The sequence below is a fragment of the Telmatherina bonti genome (genome assembly GCF_933228915.1).
Source record: "Telmatherina bonti genome assembly, chromosome: 13".
In the NCBI taxonomy this organism is placed as follows: Eukaryota; Metazoa; Chordata; class Actinopteri; order Atheriniformes; family Telmatherinidae; genus Telmatherina; species Telmatherina bonti.
Genome location: NC_136611.1, coordinates 3,227,608 through 3,251,855, shown reverse-complemented (window position 1 = coordinate 3,251,855; position 24,248 = coordinate 3,227,608). Strand labels below are relative to the sequence as shown.

The window sequence follows — 24,248 nt, the reverse complement described above, 5'->3', positions numbered from 1 at the left end:
TTTTTACTGCACATTCTTTCAATCAAGACGGGCTCCAGGTTCGGAGAGCCACAGCCGTGAGACGCTGTCGGGTTTTACAGGAAGGGAAAAGCTCCATATCTCCACACCGTAATCACTGGTTTTAGGTGCTCCTGATGATCTCAGGTTGTTTTCTTGCAGGTGAAGCTGCTGCTTATCTGGTTTTTCTTGTGGAGACTGAACAGCTGATGCTGTTGCTTTTTATTAATGCATCTTTGCCTTCTTTTTCTTCTTTTCTGTTTACTCCTTTTTTTCCATCCCTCCACCCCATCAGGTACAGGATTTACTGGAAAATTCAGCAATAAACAAATTCAGTGACTTCTCGTCAGCTATTTAAATGTTAGCGGCTAATGTGAGAGGCCTAGGTCTTAGCACTAGCTGCTAACATGGATACACAGTCTTAGCTTCAGCTGCAAATGTGAGACTCCATGGTGTTAGCCTTAGCTGCTAACATGAGAGACCAAGGATTTAGCATTAGCTCTTAATTTGAAAATCCACAATCTTAGCCTAAGCTACTAATGTGTAAGCCTGCAGTCTTATGTCTAATGTGAGAACCGCCAGTCTTTGCATTAGCAGCTAATGTAGGAGCCCCGTTGTGTTAGCTTTAGTTGTTAGCTGATTTTTGACGTACAATATTATACTTCTGACATGTAAAGTGATGCTTTTTTATTTATTAGTTAAATGTGATTGATTTTTTTTATCTCAATAAAATATGAGTAAAATGTCAGATTTATATAAATGTTTTACAACTGTACAACTAATCTACATTTTACAATATATATATCTATATATAAATATATAGATATATATATGTGTAAAAAAAACAAAGATGAAAATAAATTTTCAAATTAATATTAGTAATTAAAAAGAAATAATAACTAATGTAAAAAAAATATAACAAAACAGCATAAAAGCAAGTGAATAAAATTTAATAATTAGATGAGAATAAATAAAATAAACCAAGGTCAGAGGTGGCATCTAAAGGGATTAAATATGTTATAAAAGTACAAATTAAAATGAAAATTAAAAAGCCAGGATCAGTTGTCATTACATACATGTCAATAATGTGGTTAAATCTGAAATCAATAATAATTAAAAAAACAAACAAACAAACCATAAATTAAAGAAATAATTGAGTAAAATAACATCCACATTTATGGATTAAAACAAAAAAAAAGCAGCAAAGATGAAGAAAGAAAGTTGCATCGTGCTGAGCTGCAGTTTGGACAGATAAAGAATTATTCCTCCATAAAGTCAATCTCTGAATGCTGCCTTAGAGCTGATCAATCTGTCCAGCTTTAAAATACTGCAGCAGCACAAAATCCTTAGCGTTCCACCCACACGTATCTGCAAGTGTCTTAATTAAAACTGGCCCTTCCTGGATGCCATAGACAACATGACACAAGCTCCCTGATTGGCTATAGGACTAACATCGCTTCCTGTTACTGGGAGCATCAATAAGCGAGTTTAACAGCCAGTGACTGGTAATGGGATCTGTGTGTAACGCTCCCTCATCAATACATCTAATGACTGCTTTATGCCCGGTAGCCGATAACCTGCCGGCGGTTAGACGCTGGTTATCGGATCACCGTTTCTCCAGGGCCGAAGAGGTTTGAAGGCCCTGCAGGGAGTTCGAGGGAGAGAAGAAGAAGTGGAATCGTTTTGGCTCCGCCTCCAAAACGCTGATGTACAAAAACAGTGGCTGAATCTTTTTAAATGTAGTCAGAATGCAGATGTGACATTTCCATGGAGACGTGACGTTTCCATGGAAATGTGACGTTTCCACACAGATATGATGTTTCCATGGAGACGTGATGTTTCCATGGAAACGTGATGTTTCCACGGAGACGTGATGTTTCCATACAGACGTAATGTTTCCATGGAGACATGATGTTTCCATGGGGACGTGAATTTTCCATGCAGACATGATGTTTCCATGGAGACGTGATGTTTCCATGCAGACATGATGTTTCCATGGAGACGTGATGTTTCCATGCAGATGTGATGTTTCCATGAAGACGTGAATTTTCCATGCAGACATGATGTTTCCATGGAGACGTGATGTTTCCATGCAGACGTGACGTTTCCATGGAGACGTGATGTTTCCATGCAGACGTGACGTTTCTATGGAAACATTATGTTTTCAGCCTCAACTGTCAGATTCTGAGGCCAAAATGATGTAAAATGAATGTATGAACAGATAAAACAGCATAAAGAGCAACCAGAAGTTTGTAGAAATAACACATAGATCAGCAGTGACCAAGCCTTTTCTCAGCTGCACATCATTCTCTCACGTCCTAAACACACACACAACAGAGAAGATGACAATGTTTCTGGATCCCATGCATTCAGACATTGCTTTTGATTCTCTCAAGTTTGTGTGATTAAACACCGTAGATCTTCAAAGTCTGCAAAATTTCACATTGAGGAACATTTTTATCATATTTCTCTAAACGTTAGACACATTCGTTTTTGCAGATTGTTTACATTCTGCCAATTAACTAATGAGGCTCTACCTTCACACTCATTCATGTTTTCTGACACATTAACCTGTAACTTCTCTCCTCCAGATGTTTGTTTCTGTGTTTTTGATGAAGACCTGAAGCCTTGTCCCCAACATGACGATGAGACATTTAAACTCCAAACAACATTTTTTTGGGGTGATGGAGACTCTTCAGTCATGGTTCCTAATCAATGCTTAGACACCCTTGATGGGTTCAGAGTCCCAATGGTTACTCTGACCTCCGCAGGACTCCTCCTTCTCCTCCTCCCACCCCACTCTGGTCAACAGCAGAGAGACTGATGTCTGGTCAACCGACAGCTGACTGACCTTTACTGGCTCGGCCACAAGTGACTCATCTATCTCTCTGTATGTCTCCCAGGGCCCCTCATCCCCCCACTAATGCTAATGCAGCTGTTTATAACTGCCACATTGACTTTCTCCTGCCACTGCATGTAAATACAATCCTCTCTGATCAATGAGTCGAAGGCTGACACGACACTGGACACACGCAGCACAAACATGTAGACCATGAACGCAACATGACGGAACAGTTTTTCTATAAAAACATAGAATGTCATAAAATGTTGCATTTTCACTTCAGAACAAAACTATGCTGGATGGATGGATGGATGATGGATGGATGGATGGATGGATGGATGGATGGATGGATGGATGGATGGATGAATGAATGGATGGATGGATGATGGATGGATGATGGATGATTGATGGATGGATGGATGGATGGATGGATGGATGGATGAATGAATGGATGGATGGATGATGGATGGATGATGGATGATTGATGGATGGATGGATGGATGGCGGGATGATGGATGGATGGATGGATGGATGATGGATGAATGGATGGATGGATGGATGGATGGATGATGGATGGATGATGGATGATTGATGGATGGATGGATGGATGGTGGGATGATGGATGGATGGATGGATGGATGATGGATGAATGGATGGATGGATGAATGGATGGATGGATGATGGATGAATGGATGGATGGATGGATGGATGGATGGATGATGGATGAATGGATGAATGGATGGATGGATGAATGGATGGATGGATGAATGGATGGATGATGGATGGATGGATGGATGGATGGATGATGGATGGATGATGGATGAATGGATGGATGGATGATGGATGGATGGATGGATGGATGGATGGATGATGGATGGATGATGGATGGATGGTGGATGAATGGATGGATGGATGGATGGATGGATGATGGATGGATGATGGATGGATGATGGATGGATGGATGGATGGATGATGGATGAATGGATGGATGATGGATGGATGGATGGACGATGGATGGATGATGGATGGATGATGGATGGATGATGGATGGATGGATGGATGGATGGATGATGGATGAATGGATGGATGGATGGATGATGGATGGATGATGGATGGATGATGGATGAATGGATGGATGGATGGATGGATGGATGGATGGATGATGGATGGATGATGGATGGATGATGGATGGATGGATGGATGGATGATGGATGAATGGATGGATGGATGGATGGATGGATGGATGATGGATGGATGATGGATGGATGGATGGATGGATGGATGATGGATGGATGATGGATGGATGGATGGATGGATGGATGGATGGATGATGGATGGATGATGGATGGATGGATGGATGATGGATGGATGGATGATGGATGAATGGATGGATGGATGGATGGATGGATGATGGATGGATGATGGATGGATGGATGGATGGATGGATGATGGATGGATGGATGATGGATGAATGGATGGATGGATGGATGGATGGATGATGGATGGATGGATGATGGATGAATGGATGGATGGATGGATGGATGGATGGATGGATGGATGGATGATGGATGGATGGATGATGGATGAATGGATGGATGGATGGATGGATGGATGATGGATGGATGGATGATGGATGAATGGATGGATGGATGGATGGATGGATGGATGATGGATGGATGATGGATCCATCTGGACATCACCATCCTAACAGCAACAACAATAAGAACCTTCCGGCGTTTCGTCGCCACCAGCGGAAGTTTGCATCTCGATGAGGTCAGTGATGACATCATCCTTAGCTCCTCCCATCTTACCTCCCACAGGTGTCTGGTGTTCCTGACGGACTGCAGTTTGTCCACCAACAGCGGGACGCCCTGGAACGGGCCGATCCAGGTTCCCTGCGGGATCCTCTGAGCCGCGCAGATCCCGTATCCCAGACCGGGAACGGTGCTGGTGCAGAGACACACCTGCAAACACCCGAAGCACACCGGCGTCACAGTAGCTGTTACATATCATAGGTAACGTATCCTTATAACTTCTAACGCCAGAATCCACAACAATATAAAACTAAAATACAAACAGAAAAAGTAAAAAACTGTTTTAAAGACTGAAATAGAAACCTCAATTATATATCTAAAAAAAAATAACGACAGAAAAATTAATACAAACTAAAAGACATAAATATGAGTGAATTATATGAATTAAATGAAGAAAAAGAAATAAAACCAACATCTAAAGAAAAAACATGCTTTATTAAATTCAAGAACACGTGTGTTACATGTAGTTAGCATTTGTGAAGAACCTGAATCCGTGTGAAGAACGTGAAGAAGATGTGAATCTGAGTGATGAACATGTGAAGAACATGTGAATCCGTGTGATTAACATGTGAAGAACATGTGAAGAACACATGGAAACCACCTGTAAATCACACGCAGTTCATATCTGAATCTTGTGTAAATTTAAAGTGGAAAAACATGTGAATCACGTGTTTGTCATGTGAATTACATGAGGTTTGCACATGTGGACAGTTTTCATGCATCTGAAACCATAGGTCCAGCTTACTGGTTTAACTGGGAGTATTTATCGTGTTTCCAGTTTATCTTTTTTATTTGAAAAGAGATTTTTTTTTCCAGAATTTACTTTTTGCAGCCAAAAGAAGAAAAAAGTATCGATTAATCACGTTTAAATGTTTTTACGTGTAATTTTACTGTGACATGAATCCAAACATGTAAAGTTGGAAAATCAGCGTGAGCCCAGATAAAAGCATCGCCGTCGTTGCAGTTCGGGGTTCGAGTCACCAGGTGTCACATGATCCACGCTGCACCTTTAACAGGACAAAAGGGCGGAGTCACCTCTCTGGGCAGATCTCTCAGCCAATCAGGGACGTCTGGCAGAGTGATGGGAGTCGCCGTGCTGCTGGTTCCGACGAGGCGACGTAGGGAATGCAGAGGTCCGTGCATCGGACACTCGCCGTTCCTGTTGTCGGCACACATGTCGCATCCTGCAAGGAAAACGAACACCGAGTCCTGAACACGCTAAAAACATGCTTCTGGTGTCTTCAAACATTTATCATCAGGTATGTTCAGATTTCTGCCTTTAAATGTGAACTGGGACGTGTTTCAGTAAACTTTATTTTTATTTGAATTCACTGTGAAAAAAGCTTAAATTTATTTAAACAATGAAATCTAAATCATTTTACAAAACAGTCCAATTTAATCTGATTCGTTATCATTATTATCCAATCAGAACAGACCCAGTACAAGGTCCACATTCGTCCAATAAACCCACTGAACCAGAACCAGGAAGGAAAACCTCCATCTGGACCAGAACCAGGAAGGAAAACCTCCATCTGGACCAGAACCGGGAATGAAAACCTCCATCTGGACCAGAACCGGGAAGGAAAACCTCCATCAGGACCAGAACCAGGAAGGAAAACCTCCATCAGGACCAGAACCGGGAAGGAAAACCTCCATCAGGACCAGAACCGGGAAGGAAAACCTCCATCAGGACCAGAACCAGGAAGGAAAACCTCCATCAGAATCAGAACCAGAAAGGAAAACCTCCATCAGGACCAGAACCAGGAAGGAAAACCTCCATCAGGACCAGAACCAGGAAGGAAAACCTCCATCAGAACCAGGAAGGAAAACCTCCATCTGGACCAGAACCGGGAAGGAAAACCTCCATCAGGACCAGAACCAGGAAGGAAAACCTCCATCAGAACCAGGAAGGAAAACCTCCATCAGGACCAGAACCAGCAAGGAAAACCCCCATCAGGACCAGAACCAGCAAGGAAAACCTCCATCAGGACCAGAACCAGCAAGGAAAACCTCCATCTGGACCAGAACCGGGAAGGAAAACCTCCATCTGGACCAGAACCGGGAAGGAAAACCTCCATCAGGACCAGAACCAGCAAGGAAAACCCCCATCAGGACCAGAACCGGGAAGGAAAACCTCCATCAGGACCAGAACCAGCAAGGAAAACCTCCATCAGGACCAGAACCGGGAAGGAAAACCTCCATCAGGACCAGAACCAGCAAGGAAAACCCCCATCAGGACCAGAACCAGCAAGGAAAACCTCCATCAGGACCAGAACCGGGAAGGAAAACCTCCATCAGGACCAGAACCAGCAAGGAAAACCTCCATCTGGACCAGAACCGGGAAGGAAAATCTCCATCAGGACCAGAACCGGGAAGGAAAACCTCCATCAGGACCAGAACCAGCAAGGAAAACCTCCATCTGGACCAGAACCGGGAAGGAAAATCTCCATCAGGACCAGAACCGGGAAGGAAAACCTCCATCAGGACCAGAACCGGGAAGGAAAACCTCCATCAGGACCAGAACCGGGAAGGAAAATCTCCATCAGGACCAGAACCAGGAAGGAAAACCTCCATCAGGACCAGAACCAGGAAGGAAAACCTCCATCAGGACCAGAACCAGCAAGGAAAACCTCCATCAGGACCAGAACCAGGAAGGAAAACCTCCATCAGGACCAGAACCAGCAAGGAAAACCTCCATCAGGACCAGAACCAGCAAGGAAAACCCCCATCAGGACCAGAACCAGCAAGGAAAACCTCCATCAGGACCAGAACCAGGAAGGAAAATCTCCATCAGGACCAGAACCGGGAAGGAAAACCTCCATCAGGACCAGAACCAGGAAGGAAAACCTCCATCAGGACCAGAACCGGGAAGGAAAACCTCCATCAGGACCAGAACCGGGAAGGAAAATCTCCATCAGGACCAGAACCAGGAAGGAAAACCTCCATCAGGACCAGAACCAGGAAGGAAAACCTCCATCAGGACCAGAACCAGCAAGGAAAACCCCCATCAGGACCAGAACCAGCAAGGAAAACCTCCATCAGGACCAGAACCAGCAAGGAAAACCTCCATCAGGACCAGAACCAGCAAGGAAAACCTCCATCTGGACCAGAACCGGGAAGGAAAACCTCCATCTGGACCAGAACCGGGAAGGAAAACCTCCATCTGGACCAGAACCAGGAAGGAAAACCTCCATCAGGACCAGAACCAGGAAGGAAAACCTCCATCAGGACCAGAACCAGCAAGGAAAACCTCCATCAGGACCAGAACCAGCAAGGAAAACCTCCATCAGGACCAGAACCAGCAAGGAAAACCTCCATCTAAACCAGAACCGGGAAGGAAAACCTCCGTCAGGACCAGCAAGGAAAACCTCCATCAGAACCGGGAAGGAAAACCTCCATCAGGACCAGAACCAGGAAGGAAAACCTCCATCTGGACCAGAACCAGGACAGAAAACCTCCATCAGAACCAGGAAGGAAAACCTCCATCTGGACCAGAACCAGGAAGGAAAACCTCCATCAGGACCAGAACCAGGACAGAAAACCTCCATCAGAACCAGGAAGGAAAACCTCCATCTGGACCAGAACCGGGAAGGAAAACCTCCGTCAGGACCAGAACCAGGAAGGAAAACCTCCATCAGGACCAGAACCAGGAAGGAAAACCTCCATCTGGACCAGAACCGGGAAGGAAAACCTCCATCAGGACCAGAACCAGCAAGGAAAACCCCCATCAGGACCAGAACCAGCAAGGAAAACCTCCATCAGGACCAGAACCGGGAAGGAAAACCTCCATCAGGACCAGAACCAGCAAGGAAAACCTCCATCTAAACCAGAACCGGGAAGGAAAACCTCAATCTGGACCAGAACCGGGAAGGAAAACCTCCGTCAGGACCAGAACCAGGAAGGAAAACCTCCATCAGAACCGGGAAGGAAAACCTCCATCTGGACCAGAACCGGGAAGGAAAACCTCCATCAGGACCAGAACCGGGAAGGAAAACCTCCATCTGGACCAGAACCAGGAAGGAAAACCTCCATCAGGACCAGAACCAGGAAGGAAAACCTCCATCAGGACCAGAACCAGGAAGGAAAACCTCCATCTGGACCAGAACCGGGAAGGAAAATCTCCGTCAGGACCAGAACCAGGAAGGAAAACCTCCATCAGGACCAGAACCAGGAAGGAAAACCTCCATCTGGACCAGAACCGGGAAGGAAAACCTCCATCAGGACCAGAACCAGGAAGGAAAACCCCCATCAGGACCAGAACCAGCAAGGAAAACCTCCATCAGGACCAGAACCGGGAAGGAAAACCTCCATCAGGACCAGAACCAGCAAGGAAAACCTCCATCAGGACCAGAACCAGCAAGGAAAACCTCCATCTGGACCAGAACCGGGAAGGAAAACCTCCATCTGGACCAGAACCGGGAAGGAAAACCTCCATCTGGACCAGAACCAGGAAGGAAAACCTCCATCAGGACCAGAACCAGGAAGGAAAACCTCCATCAGGACCAGAACCAGGAAGGAAAACCTCCATCAGGACCAGAACCAGCAAGGAAAACCTCCATCAGGACCAGAACCAGCAAGGAAAACCTCCATCAGGACCAGAACCAGGAAGGAAAACCTCCATCAGGACCAGAACCAGGACAGAAAACCTCCATCAGAACCGGGAAGGAAAACCTCCATCAGGACCAGAACCAGGAAGGAAAACCTCCATCTGGACCAGAACCGGGAAGGAAAACCTCCGTCAGGACCAGAACCAGGAAGGAAAACCTCCATCAGGACCAGAACCAGGAAGGAAAACCTCCATCTGGACCAGAACCGGGAAGGAAAACCTCCATCTGGACCAGAACCGGGAAGGAAAACCTCCATCAGGACCAGAACCAGGAAGGAAAATCTCCATCTGGACCAGCAAGGAAAACCTCCATCAGAACCGGGAAGGAAAATCTCCACAGGGACCAGAACCAGAAAGTGCTGGTTCTGTAAAATAATCCTGGCCCAGTTTGATTTGGTCAAAACACAAACACAATAAAAACTGCAACAAAAATTTATGTAAATATTTTAGAAAATCAGTGAATTCAGAACAGAATTTTATCCTCCATCTGTTCCAGTTTTTACCAAACAGCAAAGATAAAAACCAGTATAATAGACTGGTTTTAACGTTGCTTTTAGAGGAAAACTAAACACTCTTCTTAAAGAGGAAAGTTTCCCTCCAGCGGTCAGGAAAACATCGTAAATAACATTTTTACCTGAATAAAAAGTTTGACTTATTTATCCTTTTGTTGCTTTTCTGCTTTTTATGTTTGTGTGAAATTTTTGGTGAATTTAGTCTGGATTTCTAATTGGTCATCGATCATTCTGTTGCTTCCAAGACAACGTCGTTTTCGTCGTTCCTCGTTATGTTGATGAATACTTAAATCTTAAAATATGAATAAATAAAAAGATTAAAGCTTCCATTTCAGTTTTTTCACAAAATAAAAGCAACATAAAAAAATGGATGAAGTAAAACTTCCGCGGAACGTTGTTTTTTACGCGGTATACTGGTAAAACCTGTAGAACTGGCAGAACTGGTAAAATCCGCTTTGAGGACGATGGAGATACAAATGTTTTGTGTTCTGGAGCAGATACTCATGTGACTCAGGTCACATGACGCCTACGTTACTTCCGGTGATGCGTACATGTGAAAGTCTTTCCGTTCCACGTCTGTGATAAACTTCTATGCGATGCGAACACGTCTGATCAACTGCCTGATGGGAGTGTAGAAAGTTCGGGATGTTTAAGACGTTTAACTGTTTGGGCGAGTTTTAGCGTCGTTTGGGACGTAACGGAAACGTAGCATTCTGCTGGTAATCTGCAGAATTATTGGTAATAAAAAAAGACAGGATGACATCATGGTGGATGCTATAACTCCACATTCGTGGACATTCTGGTTTTCCGAGTGTCTCTGTGGCTTCTCGCGTTTTCCCATTGCGCCCGGTCCAGACTGTAAAAAAAGCTTCGTAAATTTGTCTCATGACTGTTTTTTCGTCTTTATTTAAACAACGATTAAACGATCAATCTGAATTACTGAAAAAGACTCCTGAGAGAAAAACTGGTCCTGCTTCCAGGATAAAGTCCAAATGAGGGAAAAAGTCTTGGGCAGTGTTTGTTCAGGCTACACGTGGTGAGCAGCGTAACGCTGGGAATTAGCGAGCGTCAACATTTACTCAGAGATGCAGTCTGACAGTAATGGATGTTAATTGACTGGAGCAACATAATGAGAGATTATTATCAGGGCAGAAAACTCCCACAGAGACCAGAAGAACGTTCCGTTGTTCCTGCTTTTATTCCAACTTTCCCAAAAGCAGCCATCTGTCATTTGGCCGAATGACGGATCGAACATCATCACATCATATGATGTTCTGGTACTGGATCCAGACCTGAACCAGGCCCAGGTCCAGATCCAGGTCCAGACCTGAACCAGGTCCAGGTCCAGATCCAGGTCCAGACCTGAACCAGGCCCAGGTCCAGATCCAGGTCCAGACCTGAACCAGGTCCAGGTCCAGATCCAGGTCCAGGTCCAGATCCAGGTCCAGACCTGAACCAGGCCCAGATCCAGGTCCAGACCTGAACCAGGCCCAGGTCCAGATCCAGGTCCAGACCTGAACCAGGTCCAGGTCCAGATCCAGGTCCAGGTCCAGATCCAGGTCCAGACCTGAACCAGGCCCAGATCCAGGTCCAGACCTGAACCAGGCCCAGGTCCAGATCCAGGTCCAGACCTGAACCAGGTCCAGGTCCAGATCCAGGTCCAGGTCCAGATCCAGGTCCAGACCTGAACCAGGCCCAGATCCAGGTCCAGACCTGAACCAGGCCCAGGTCCAGATCCAGGTCCAGACCTGGACCAGGTCCAGGTCCAGCTCCAGGTCCAGACCTGGACCAGGTCCAGGTCCAGATCCAGGTCCAGACCTGGACCAGGCCCAGGTCCAGATCCAGGTCCAGACCTGGACCAGGTCCAGGTCCAGATCCAGGTCCAGACCTGAACCAGGTCCAGGTCCAGATCCAGGTCCAGACCTGAACCAGGCCCAGGTCCAGATCCAGGTCCAGACCTGAACCAGGTCCAGGTCCAGATCCAGGTCCAGACCTGAACCAGGCCCAGGTCCAGATCCAGGTCCAGACCTGAACCAGGCCCAGGTCCAGATCCAGATCCAGACCTGAACCAGGTCCAGGTCCAGATCCAGGTCCAGACCTGAACCAGGCCCAGGTCCAGATCCAGGTCCAGACCTGAACCAGGTCCAGATCCAGATCCAGGTCCAGACCTGAACCAGGCCCAGGTCCAGATCCAGGTCCAGACCTGAACCAGGTCCAGGTCCAGATCCAGGTCCAGACCTGGACCTGGACCAGGTCCAGGTCCAGATCCAGGTCCAGACCTGGACCAGGTCCAGGTCCAGGTCCAGATCCAGGTCCAGACCTGGACCAGGCCCAGGTCCAGATCCAGGTCCAGACCTGAACCAGGCCCAGGTCCAGATCCAGATCCAGACCTGAACCAGGTCCAGGTCCAGATCCAGGTCCAGACCTGAACCAGGCCCAGGTCCAGATCCAGGTCCAGACCTGAACCAGGTCCAGATCCAGATCCAGGTCCAGACCTGAACCAGGCCCAGGTCCAGATCCAGGTCCAGACCTGAACCAGGTCCAGGTCCAGATCCAGGTCCAGACCTGGACCTGGACCAGGTCCAGGTCCAGATCCAGGTCCAGACCTGGACCAGGTCCAGGTCCAGGTCCAGATCCAGGTCCAGACCTGGACCAGGCCCAGGTCCAGATCCAGGTCCAGACCTGAACCAGGTCTAGGTCCAGATCCAGGTCCAGGTCCAGATCCAGGTCCAGACCTGAACCAGGCCCAGATCCAGGTCCAGACCTGAACCAGGCCCAGGTCCAGATCCAGGTCCAGACCTGAACCAGGCCCAGGTCCAGATCCAGGTCCAGACCTGAACCAGGTCCAGGTCCAGATCCAGGTCCAGACCTGAACCAGGCCCAGGTCCAGATCCAGGTCCAGACCTGAACCAGGCCCAGGTCCAGATCCAGGTCCAGACCTGAACCAGGCCCAGGTCCAGATCCAGGTCCAGACCTGAACCAGGTCCAGGTCCAGATCCAGGTCCAGACCTGAACCAGGCCCAGGTCCAGATCCAGGTCCAGACCTGAACCAGGCCCAGGTCCAGATCCAGGTCCAGACCTGAACCAGGCCCAGGTCCAGATCCAGGTCCAGACCTGAACCAGGTCCAGGTCCAGATCCAGGTCCAGACCTGAACCAGGCCCAGGTCCAGATCCAGGTCCAGACCTGAACCAGGCCCAGGTCCAGATCCAGGTCCAGACCTGAACCAGGTCCAGGTCCAGATCCAGGTCCAGACCTGAACCAGGCCCAGGTCCAGATCCAGGTCCAGACCTGAACCAGGCCCAGGTCCAGATCCAGGTCCAGACCTGAACCAGGTCCAGATCCAGGTCCAGACCTGAACCAGGCCCAGGTCCAGATCCAGGTCCAGACCTGAACCAGGCCCAGGTCCAGATCCAGGTCCAGACCTGAACCAGGTCCAGGTCCAGATCCAGGTCCAGACCTGGACCAGGCCCAGGTCCAGATCCAGGTCCAGACCTGAACCAGGTCCAGGTCCAGATCCAGGTCCAGACCTGAACCAGGTCCAGGTCCAGATCCAGGTCCAGACCTGAACCAGGTCCAGGTCCAGATCCAGGTCCAGACCTGAACCAGGCCCAGGTCCAGATCCAGGTCCAGACCTGAACCAGGTCCAGATCCAGGTCCAGACCTGAACCAGGCCCAGGTCCAGATCCAGGTCCAGACCTGAACCAGGCCCAGGTCCAGATCCAGGTCCAGACCTGGACCAGGCCCAGGTCCAGATCCAGGTCCAGACCTGAACCAGGTCCAGGTCCAGATCCAGGTCCAGACCTGAACCAGGCCCAGGTCCAGATCCAGATCCAGACCTGGACCAGGCCCAGGTCCAGGTCCAGGTCCAGACCTGAACCAGGCCCAGGTCCAGATCCAGGTCCAGTCCTGAACCAGGCCCAGGTCCAGATCCAGGTCCAGACCTGAACCAGGTCCAGGTTGCGTGCAGCTGGTGAAGGGAACCAAACCAACTGAATTTTAAATCTGAATGTTTTACAGAAGTTTCAGGCAGTCTTGCAACAAAAAGCAGCTTTTCTAATTTATGTAAAACTTACAGCAAACTGGGTTATCAGATAAAATTATAAACAGAAAATAAACATCTGGATCGACAGGACCCCCTCCCACAACCACCCACCCAGTTAAAGGGTGGTAACCATGGCAACGACCATGCAGACGGAGCAGGAAAGTCAGACCCTCATGATGAAAACAGTCGAGTTAAAAATGTTCAAAGTAAAAATAAAATTAACCTAAAACATAGAAATAAAGAACACATGTCTGGAATATTAACAGTAAACATAAAAGAGTTTATATAAACAGAAGAAGAAAAGAAAAATAAACAGAAAAATACACAGTCTTTTAAATAAATGAAAAACTCCAGCTGCCCGCGACCCTGAACTGGTGAAAGTGGTTAAGATGGACGTATGAGCACAGCTGTATGTGTATATATACATGTATATACACATACAGCTGTGCTCATATTTATTCATACCCTTTCATTAAAGAAGGGAAAAAAAAGATTTTATGAAAATCATGACATTATTTTTTAATTCTGGTTCAACGGAATTATTATTATTATTTTTTTTTTTTTTTTTTAATAAAAAAGCAAACAAATAAGATAATTTATTCCATCAGTCATAAACTAATATTTAGTTGAACAATCCTTTAATGTTTCCGCTCCAGTCAGGTGTTTTCTGTTCCTCTCAGTCAGACTTCTGCACCTGTTGACAGGTATTTTATCCCACTGTTCAACAGGAAAGTCTCTCATTTGTCCAGGACCCATTTGTTTGTTTTTCTTTCTTTAATCTTTCAATTAAATGAAAAAACAGTGTCTTATATTACTAAATTATATTTTTGCAAATGTTTAGTTCTTGTTCCTTTTTTAAGTCTCCAGTTATTTGAGTGACTGTTGTAAATTCAGCTTTTCTTTAATGAAGGGAATGAATACATATGAGAGCAACTGTATATATATATATTTTTTTAACTAAATGTATTTACTAAATAGTTTACATATCATAACAGATTTTATTTTGCATGATTTATAAATAATGAATTTTTTAAATTGCTAGTTTAAAATACTTTTATTATTCATGATTAAATTGTCTAACTCGTGTTTATTCATCCTAAAAGCGTTTTTAGACGAGCCTGAAACATTTGTCAGTTTGGCTTTGTGCCATGTCCTGCACCAGTAAGACATGCACCAGTAACTCCTGCACCAGTAAGACATGCACCAGTAACTCCTGCACCAGTAAGACATGCACCAGTAACTCCTGCACCAGTAAGACATGCACCAGTAACTCCTGCACCAGTAAGACATGCACCAGTAACTCCTGCACCAGTAAGACATGCACCAGTAACTCCTGCACCAGTAAGACATGCACCAGTAACTCCTGCACCAGTAACTCCTGCACCAGTAAGACATGCACCAGTAAGACATGCACCAGTAACTCCTGCACCAGTAACTCCTGCACCAGTAAGACATGCACCAGTAAGACATGCACCAGTAACTCCTGCACCAGTAAGACATGCACCAGTAAGACATGCACCAGTAACTCCTGCACCAGTAAGACATGCACCAGTAAGACATGCACCAGTAAGACATGCACCAGTAACTCCTGCACCAGTAAGACATGCACCAGTAACTCCTGCACCAGTAACTCCTGCACCAGTAAGACATGCACCAGTAAGACATGCACCAGTAAGACATGCACCAGTAACTCCTGCACCAGTAAGACATGCACCAGTAACTCCTGCACCAGTAACTCCTGCACCAGTAAGACATGCACCAGTAAGACATGCACCAGTAACTCCTGCACCAGTAAGACATGCACCAGTAACTCCTGCACCAGTAAGACATGCACCAGTAAGACATGCTGGTGCTTCTCCGTACGGATCGGTGTGTGAAGCCGGTTTTGTAGCCGTGAAGTTGGAGAGGAGGTGAAGCTGTAAATGTCCTCCTCTTCCTCTCTGGCTGTGATGCCGTCCATCACCCAGACCTCCTACATCCATCTCCAGCGTTTAGACGGAGCCGCTCTGCTTTCACCTCTTAGCCAGTTTAATTCTGCAGCTTTTTACCGGATTTATTCCCACATCAGAGTTTAAGTCGCGCTAACCGAACCAGGAAAGACGACTCCTCACCAGCAGCAACCAGAGAAAAGTTTCGCTAAACGTCTGCCGCTACGGTGGCCCGGAAGTGCAAAACACAACTGCAAATTAAGAAACGTGACAAACTAACAACATGATTAAAACCACGGCAACAGTTAAAGTCCATGTGTCATTTGTTCATTTAATATTCAGTTCAAAATCAGAAATCAGAAAAATAAACAGCTTGTTTTTATGTTTTTATTATTATTTTTATAAAACTAAAAACAAAACAAGAAAAGCTTCTGGGTTTGCGCTCTCCACGTGCTTTTCTACTTTTTCTAACTCTGCAGTAATGTGGACTCTGCGCCGGTCTGTCGTGGTGAAGAAGGAGCTGAGCCAGAAGGCGAAGCTCTCGATTTACCAGTCGATCTACGTTCCTACCCTCACCTATGGTCATGAGCTGTGGGTCGTGACTGAAAGAACCAGATCTCGTATACAGGCGGCTGAAATGAGTTTCCTCCGCAGGGTGGCCGGGCTCTCCCTTAGAGATAGGGTGAGGAGCTCGGTCATCCGGGAGGAGATCAGAGTAGAGCCGCTGCTCCTCCGCATCGAGAGGAACCAGTTGAGGTGGCTCGGGCATCTGGTCAGGATGCCTCCTGGACCTCCCTGGTGAGGTGTTCCAGGCACGTCCCTCTGGGAGGAGACCCCGGGGAAGACCCAGGACAACTTAAATGTAAAAATTAATTTCTGAACATTGGATTGTTTTTTTAGTTTATTGTTTTGAAACTTTACTTCAGACTTTACAGTCTGGTTTTTGTTTTTAAACTCAGATTTCTATCTGAATAAAGAAAAAAAGCTGATTTTCATTTTTTTCATTCACGATTTCTAATTGAATAATAAACCATAACGAACGATACATTAAATACAAACATTACAAATTAAAATCGCAGCCATTAAAAAACTCAACGTCAAAGTAAAAAACTAACAAACTATCAACAACAGCATTGCCACACTGGAAGCACTGGGCAACATGAGAAATGCCGGACTTCACACCCGTCAGCATTGTTACGTTTTTTATTTGTGGTTATTTTCAATTTTTCGTGTTTTTATAAATGGTCGTGTTTTTCCATTTGCAGCTGTGGTTCGCACTTCGGGTGACTGCGGAGGAGAATCACAGTGTAAGTTTCAGCAAAGCTCTGCGTCCAGAGGACGATAGACCGCACAGCGAGGTTTCAGCCCCCACCAGTACAAACTGGGGCAGATTTATGACTTTTACTTGTCAGTCTGTCTTTGTCAGCAATATGAGTCATGTGTGGTGAAAGCCATATTTCTGTAGGAGACCTAACCAGGGTGAGAAGAAGGTAAAAACTGTCAGAATGATGATGACGATGGTGATGATGCAGGCCTGTTTCTCCTCTTTGCTCCAGAACGATTTGGGATATTTGGAAGTTTGTTGCACAAATCTGGACCAGCAAATGTTTTTCTGTTTATGAAAAATGAAGAAAAATCTTGTGTCCCTGAACGCCTCACGGTGATCAAACGACAACAAATAAACTTCAGCTTAGTGACATTATGAAAAACAATTCATTCAACACGTTGGAGATCATAAACATGTTAAAAGTCTCCAGCCTGAAGATCCACCAGCTTTACTTCCAGCGTGGAGCATGTAGCATGTAGCGTAGCAACATGCTAGCGGCATGTAGCACGTAGTTTAGCAGCATGCTAGCAGCATGTAGTGTAGCAACATGCTACCAGCATGTAGTGTAGCAACATGCTCGGAACATGTAGCATGTAGCATAGTAACGTGCTAGTAGCATGTAGCGTAGTAACGTGCTAGTAGCATGTAGCATAGTAACGTGCTAGCAGCAATAATAATGCTCCATTCTCAGATTACTTTAGTCTTTCCTAGTATTACTGTACTTGTTCCTCTGATTACTTTTCAAATTCCTAGAATTACTTTGGTCATTCTCAGGATGACTTCAGCCATTTTAAGGATTTATTTCCCTTTTTCCGAAGGCTACTTTACTCTTTACTTGTTCCTGGGATTTACTTTCCTGAGACGTTTAAAGGTTACTTTCCTCGTTGTAGAAGTAATTTTCTCGTTCCTCGTATAAATTTACACGTTCTTAGTTTTACTTTACTCGTTCCTAGCATTACTTTACTCGTTCCTAGCATCACTTTACTCGTTCCTAGTATTACCTTACACGTTCTTAGCATTACCTTACTCCTTCCTAGTATGACTTTACTCGTTCCTAGTATTACTTTACTCGTTCCTGGCATCACTTTACTCGTTCCTAGTATTACCTTACACGTTCTTAGCATTACCTTACTCCTTCCTAGTATGACTTTACTCGTTCCTAGCATTACTTTACTCGTTCCTGGCATCACTTTACTCGTTCCTAGTATTACCTTACACGTTCTTAGCATTACCTTACTCCTTCCTAGTATGACTTTACTCGTTCCTAGCATTACTTTACTCGTTCCTGGCATCACTTTACTCGTTCCTAGTATTACCTTACACGTTCTTAGCATTACCTTACTCCTTCCTAGTATGACTTTACTCGTTCCTAGCATTACTTTACTCGTTCCTAGTATTACTTTACTCGTTCCTAGTATTACTTTACTCGTTCCCAGCATTACTTTACTCGTTCCTAGTATTACTTTACACGTTCCTAGCATTACTTTACTCGTTCCTAGTATTACCTTACACGTTCTTAGCATTACTTTACTCGTTCCTAGTATGACTTTACTCGTTCCTAGCATTACTTTACTCGTTCCTAGTATTACTTTACACGTTCTTAGCATTACTTTACTCGTTCCTAGTATTACTTTACACGTTCCTAGCATTACTTTACTCGTTCCTAGTATTACTTTACACGTTCCTAGCATTACTTTACTCGTTCCTAGTATTACTTTACACGTTCCTAGCATTACTTTACTCGTTCCTAGTATTACCTTACACGTTCTTAGCATTACTTTACTCGTTCCTAGTATGACTTTACTCGTTCCTAGCATTACTTTACTCGTTCCTAGTATTACTTTACACGTTCTTAGCATTACTTTACTCGTTCCTAGTATGACTTTACTCGTTCCTGGCATCACTTTACTCGTTCCTAGTATTACCTTACACGTTCTTAGCATTACTTTACTCGTTCCTAGTATTACTTTACACGTTCCTAGCATTACTTTACTCGTTCCTGGCATCACTTTACTCGTTCCTAGTATTACCTTACACGTTCTTAGCATTACTTTACTCCTTCCTAGTATGACTTTACTCGTTCCTAGCATTACTTTACTCGTTCCTAGTATTACTTTACTCCTTCCTAACATTATTTTACTTTTTCTAGCATTACTTCACTCATTCCTAGTATTACTTTACACCTTCCTAGTATTACTTTACTCCTTCCTAGCATTACTTCACTCGTTCCCAGTATTACCCGACACGTTCTTAGCATCACTTTACTCGTTCCTAGTATTACTTTACACGTTCCTAGTATTATTTTACAAGTTCCTAGTATTACTTTACTCCTTCCTAGTATTACTTTACTCGTTCCTAGCATTACATTACTCGTTCCTAGCATTACTTTACTCCTTCCTAGTATTACTTTACTCGTTCCTAGCATTACTTTACTTGTTCCTAGTATTACTTTACATGTTCCTAGTATTACTTTACTCCTTCCTAACATTACTTTACTTTTTCTAGCATTACTTCACTCATTCCTAGCATTACTTTACACCTTCCTAGTATTACTTTACTCGTTCCTAGCATTACTTTACTTGTTCCTAGTATTACTTTACACGTTCCTAGTATTACTTTACTCCTTCCTAACATTACCTTACTTTTTCTAGCATTACTTCACTCATTCCTAGCATTACTTTACACCTTCCTAGTATTACTTTACTCCTTCCTAACATTACCTTACTTTTTCTAGCATTACTTCACTCATTCCTAGCATTACTTTACACCTTCCTAGTATTACTTTACTCGTTCCTAGCATTACTTTACGCGATCCTCGCATTATTTTACATGTTCATAGCATTACTTTACTTGTTCCTAGTATTACTTTAATCGTTCCTGGCATTACTTTATTAATTTTTAGTATTGCTTTACTCATTCCTGGCATTACTTTACTTGTTCCTAGTATTACTTTACTCGTTCCTAGCATTATTTTACTCGTTCCTAGCATTACTTTACTTGTTCCTGGACTTACTGAGCCAATATATTGTCGTTTAGACAGAAAGTAAATGATTTTCATTGAGGAAGAGATAAAATTGACATTTTATACCGTGTTGCAGCAGAATGTACTTGTACATGATTCTGACATGTCTGTATTAACGTCACATGTAGAGAATCATACATGACGCCAGAGCTTCCTCTCCTTCATGATTAATATTAATCACGTGTAAATGTAGAAATATTCCAGATGACTTGTTCCCTGGAAAACACACACTGCTGACAACATCACACACACACAAACAAACCGGTAATTAGCTGCTAACAGCTGTAGCATCTGAACACATGAAGGAAACAAACTGCCCACCTTAACTTCCAGCCAATCAAAGTATCCAGATGAGATGCGTCATCCATCACTGCAGTGATTGATCTTCTAAATATCACTACTACAGTAACCGTGCTGATGACCTTAACATGTGCCACACTGATAAAAACAATTTTTAAAAAAACTATTAAAAAAAAAAAAAAAAATTCTTGATTGTTGATCATGATTAAGATGACCAGAGGACCCCCTATCCACACACACAGACACACACACACACACACACACACAGACACAGACACACACACACACACATTTTATTTTCCTTTAATCATGATTATTGTGGTAATTTTATGTTTATTAATCTAATTAATGTTTTATTGTTGCAGTTTTACATTTATTTATTTTGATTTAATCTCCTCTTCTTCCAGTTGTTTATCTCATCCTGCTGGTTTTACTGGTTCTGAGAAACATCTGCAGCTCAGGACGTTTTGTTGGAAGAAATATGAAACTTTTATTTTTCAGGCTTCGGTTTAACGGATTTTAATATCAGAAATGTGAAAAATCACAGAATGAAACTCTGTCATAATACTGTTAATAATAATACTAATAATAATAATAATAATAATTATAATTATTATTATTATTATCATTATTATTGGTGTAATTAATAACGGAGGTCAGATGGGGGGAGTGTGTGTGTGACTGCTTTATCTACACCCACAAACACACCAGAGACCTCAATACGGCGTGTTGGGATGATAAATAGCGGCCGGTAGGCCGGTGGATCGATTCCGCCCCCCCACCCCAGCCCCCCGCCCTCCCACCCCCCACAAACACAAAACTATATACAGCAATTAATTCCTGCTTGTCCCTCCATCCCTCATCGGCCTGCCGGCGCGTATCGACTCAGATTACTGCTGATGGTCCGTTTTATCACCGCGGAAAATACCGCGAGGAGCGCGCGCGCGCGGAACTGCGTGCGCTGCGTGGCGTTTAGGGTTTAGTGTCGAAAAGTCCTGCAGCGATGATGGAGTCTGGAATCACGAGGCTGCACGCGGACAGGCAGCCGCGAGGACACCTGGATGAAGCGGAGCGGCGACGGCGCCGCGCGCGCGCGCATAGGGCCTATAACACAGCCAACACACACACACACACACACACACTTCTACGTGCTAAACTTTAAATCAAGAATGAAATCTGCTGAAAATGTTCTTATTAAACATTAAAATGAAACAGAAGAAATGGATTTCAGTAAAACTGCGCAGCTTTATCTGCGCAGTTTAATCTGCGCAGATAAAGCTGCGCATTGAAGTCTGAGTGGAAACTAGTAACGTGACATTGGGGGGGGGGGGGGGGGGGGGCTTTATCTGATGATAATATGAGGATTAATAAGAAACATTTTACTGACAAACTGCAAAATAATGACGTGAGAAACGCACGCGCACGCGTTTATTTTATGGACGACAGTAATCTGTCTATATCCCACACGCACGCGCGCGAATCGGCGGCAGATCAAAGCGAGATGAGAAAAAGAATTTTGCGCAAAAAACTTTACAGATTTTTTTTTTAATAAAACTGTTTTCATAATATTTTTATCTGGTTTTGAAAAATCTGCTTCATCAATAATTTATTTCTGCAGTTTTTATTTATTCAGATTAAATTCATTTTTCTGAGTGAAAATGTTGCGAAGAAAAAACTAAAGATTTCAGCAGAAATGTGACCTTTGACCTCTGCTCCAACACAAGCTTTTAATCTTCTCATCATTATTAATAAATTATTATTCTAATAATTATTAAATCTTAGATTGGTTAACAGAAATAAAAATTTAAAAGCAAAAGAAAATGACTATTTTTTCTCTTTGGACAGAAAAATAATAGAAACATTGTTCTAATCATTGTTTATGAAATAAAAGTTAATAAAATAATGTATTATATTTTAAAGAGCTAAAAACATTTTATTTAAACTTTATTTACCAAAACTGGAGGATTTATTTCTCAAAATGATAAAAGTCACTGAAGGAAATCAGTTTATAGAAAAACATTTTATAATAAAAGAGTTTCTATTATAATTTATTTGATAAGTTTCTATAATAAATATGTGAATTATTATTTAAATGAACTCAGTTTTATTTTATAATCTGAAGATAATTCTGTAAAAAATAATGAAGGAATTTTATGAGAATAAAACTTTTTCTTGTGAAAATCTAACTTTCTGCTGCATCTCACGTGAACGCGCGCGAACCTGCAGGTGTGTGTGTGTGTGTGTGTGTGCGCGCGTGTACGTACGGTTGCTGCTCTCTCCCGCGTGGCTGCTGACTGGGATGATCTCCATCCTCTGCTGGCCGTACAGGTAGAAGTCCAGCTCCTCTGACGTCAGCTTCGTCCTGCTCGCGCCCCCTCTGCCCCCCCTCTCCTCGCCCCCCCCGCCGCCGCTCTTCACGCTGGATGACACCACCCCCACCCCCCCGCAGCTCGGCGGCTCCTTGGCCTGCTGCAGGAGCCCCGCTGCCGGGTTGGGACCCTGCTGGGTTTCGGGGGGGGGCACCACCACCAGGTCCGCCCCCCCCGCGGGCCCCGCGCACACCGGCGCCAGCGAGTGTCCGAACAGAGCGATCTGCTGCGGGAGGGGCAACTGGGAGAGCCCCCCCGGGACGGAGGAAGAGGAGGATGAGGAGGAAGATGAGGAGGAGGACGCGCAGTGCGTGGACGCCAGGAGGTGGCTGTGCACGCGGGAGGGGCGCAGCGCGTCCACGGGGATGGCGAGGCGCTCCGGGGGGGGTCCAGGTGGCGCCAGGGGGGGCTTGAGCTGCTGCGGGAAGAGCTGCTGCCAGTGCTGCAGGTAGGAGGGGTCCACCTTCAGGAAGGCCGAGCCGCTGGGGTCACCTGGCTTCAGCATGCTGGGGGGGGGGGGGGGACAGCAGAGGGACGGGGTCCATCATGTCCACAGACACAGAGACATCCTGCAGGTTCTGGTTCGTTCAGAAACTCACAAACATGAAATATGAAACATTTGACAGATTTTATGGTTTTAATCAGTTTCCTGATTAATTATCTGTCATTATTATTATTAGGATTAATATTAAAATCCCTACAATAAATATAAACCATTAAGAAATAACTGCTGGAAGAAAATTCACATTTCCAACTTTACAATAATAATCACAATAATAATAACAATAAATAATAATAATAATAATCGCAATAATAATAACAATAAATAATAATAATAATAATCACAGTAATAATAACAATAAATAATAATAATAATAATCACAGTAATAATAACAATAAATAATAATAATAATAATAATCGCAATAATAATCACAATAATAACAATAAAAAATAATAATAATGATAACAACAACAACAATAATAATAATAATAATAATAATAATAATAATAATAATAATAGTCCAAAGATAATAATAAAAACAGCAATAATAATAATCACAACAACAATTATAAGCATAATTAATAATTATTTATTATAATTATAATTATTATAATAATAATAATAATAATAATAATAATAAATAATAAACTAAGCTCTGCTCACTGAACGCAAAACGCGCAGCAAAACACAATAAAACGTGCGCGCGCATACACTCACGTGCACTTCTCGGAGCAGTTTACAGCTTCAACCTGTCGGAGAAGAAAAGTTTCATCTGGAAAGAAAAACGGTGATCCGATAAAATCCCGGTCAAACCGGCGCTCGCGCGAGCTGCGCGTGTCCGGAGAGAGGCTGCGGTTTGCGGGGAGAGAGGCGGGAAACCTCCGCTGCGGCTCCGCCGGAGCTTTTTCTGCTTTTCTTCTTTCTTGCAGGCGGGACAGCGCGCGCTCGCGGACGTCTCGAGCGCAGCGGTGGAGGGGGTGGGGGG

At 44.4% G+C, this 24,248-nt stretch overlaps 1 protein-coding gene across 1 annotated transcript in view; it reads right to left on the bottom strand.

Moving 5' to 3' along the window:
* The window catches only part of prdm6 (PR domain containing 6), a gene marked incomplete at both ends in the record, with an annotated part of 96,949 nt that extends 73,684 nt beyond the window's left edge, over positions 1-23,265 (bottom strand). The window contains 3 exons of the mRNA XM_079250854.1: positions 4,651-4,803; positions 5,689-5,837; positions 22,656-23,265. Of these exons, the coding sequence (XP_079106980.1) occupies positions 4,651-4,803; positions 5,689-5,837; positions 22,656-23,265 (912 nt within the window). The remainder of the gene's footprint in view (positions 1-4,650; positions 4,804-5,688; positions 5,838-22,655) is intronic.
* Between the last annotated feature and the right edge of the window lie 983 nt (positions 23,266-24,248).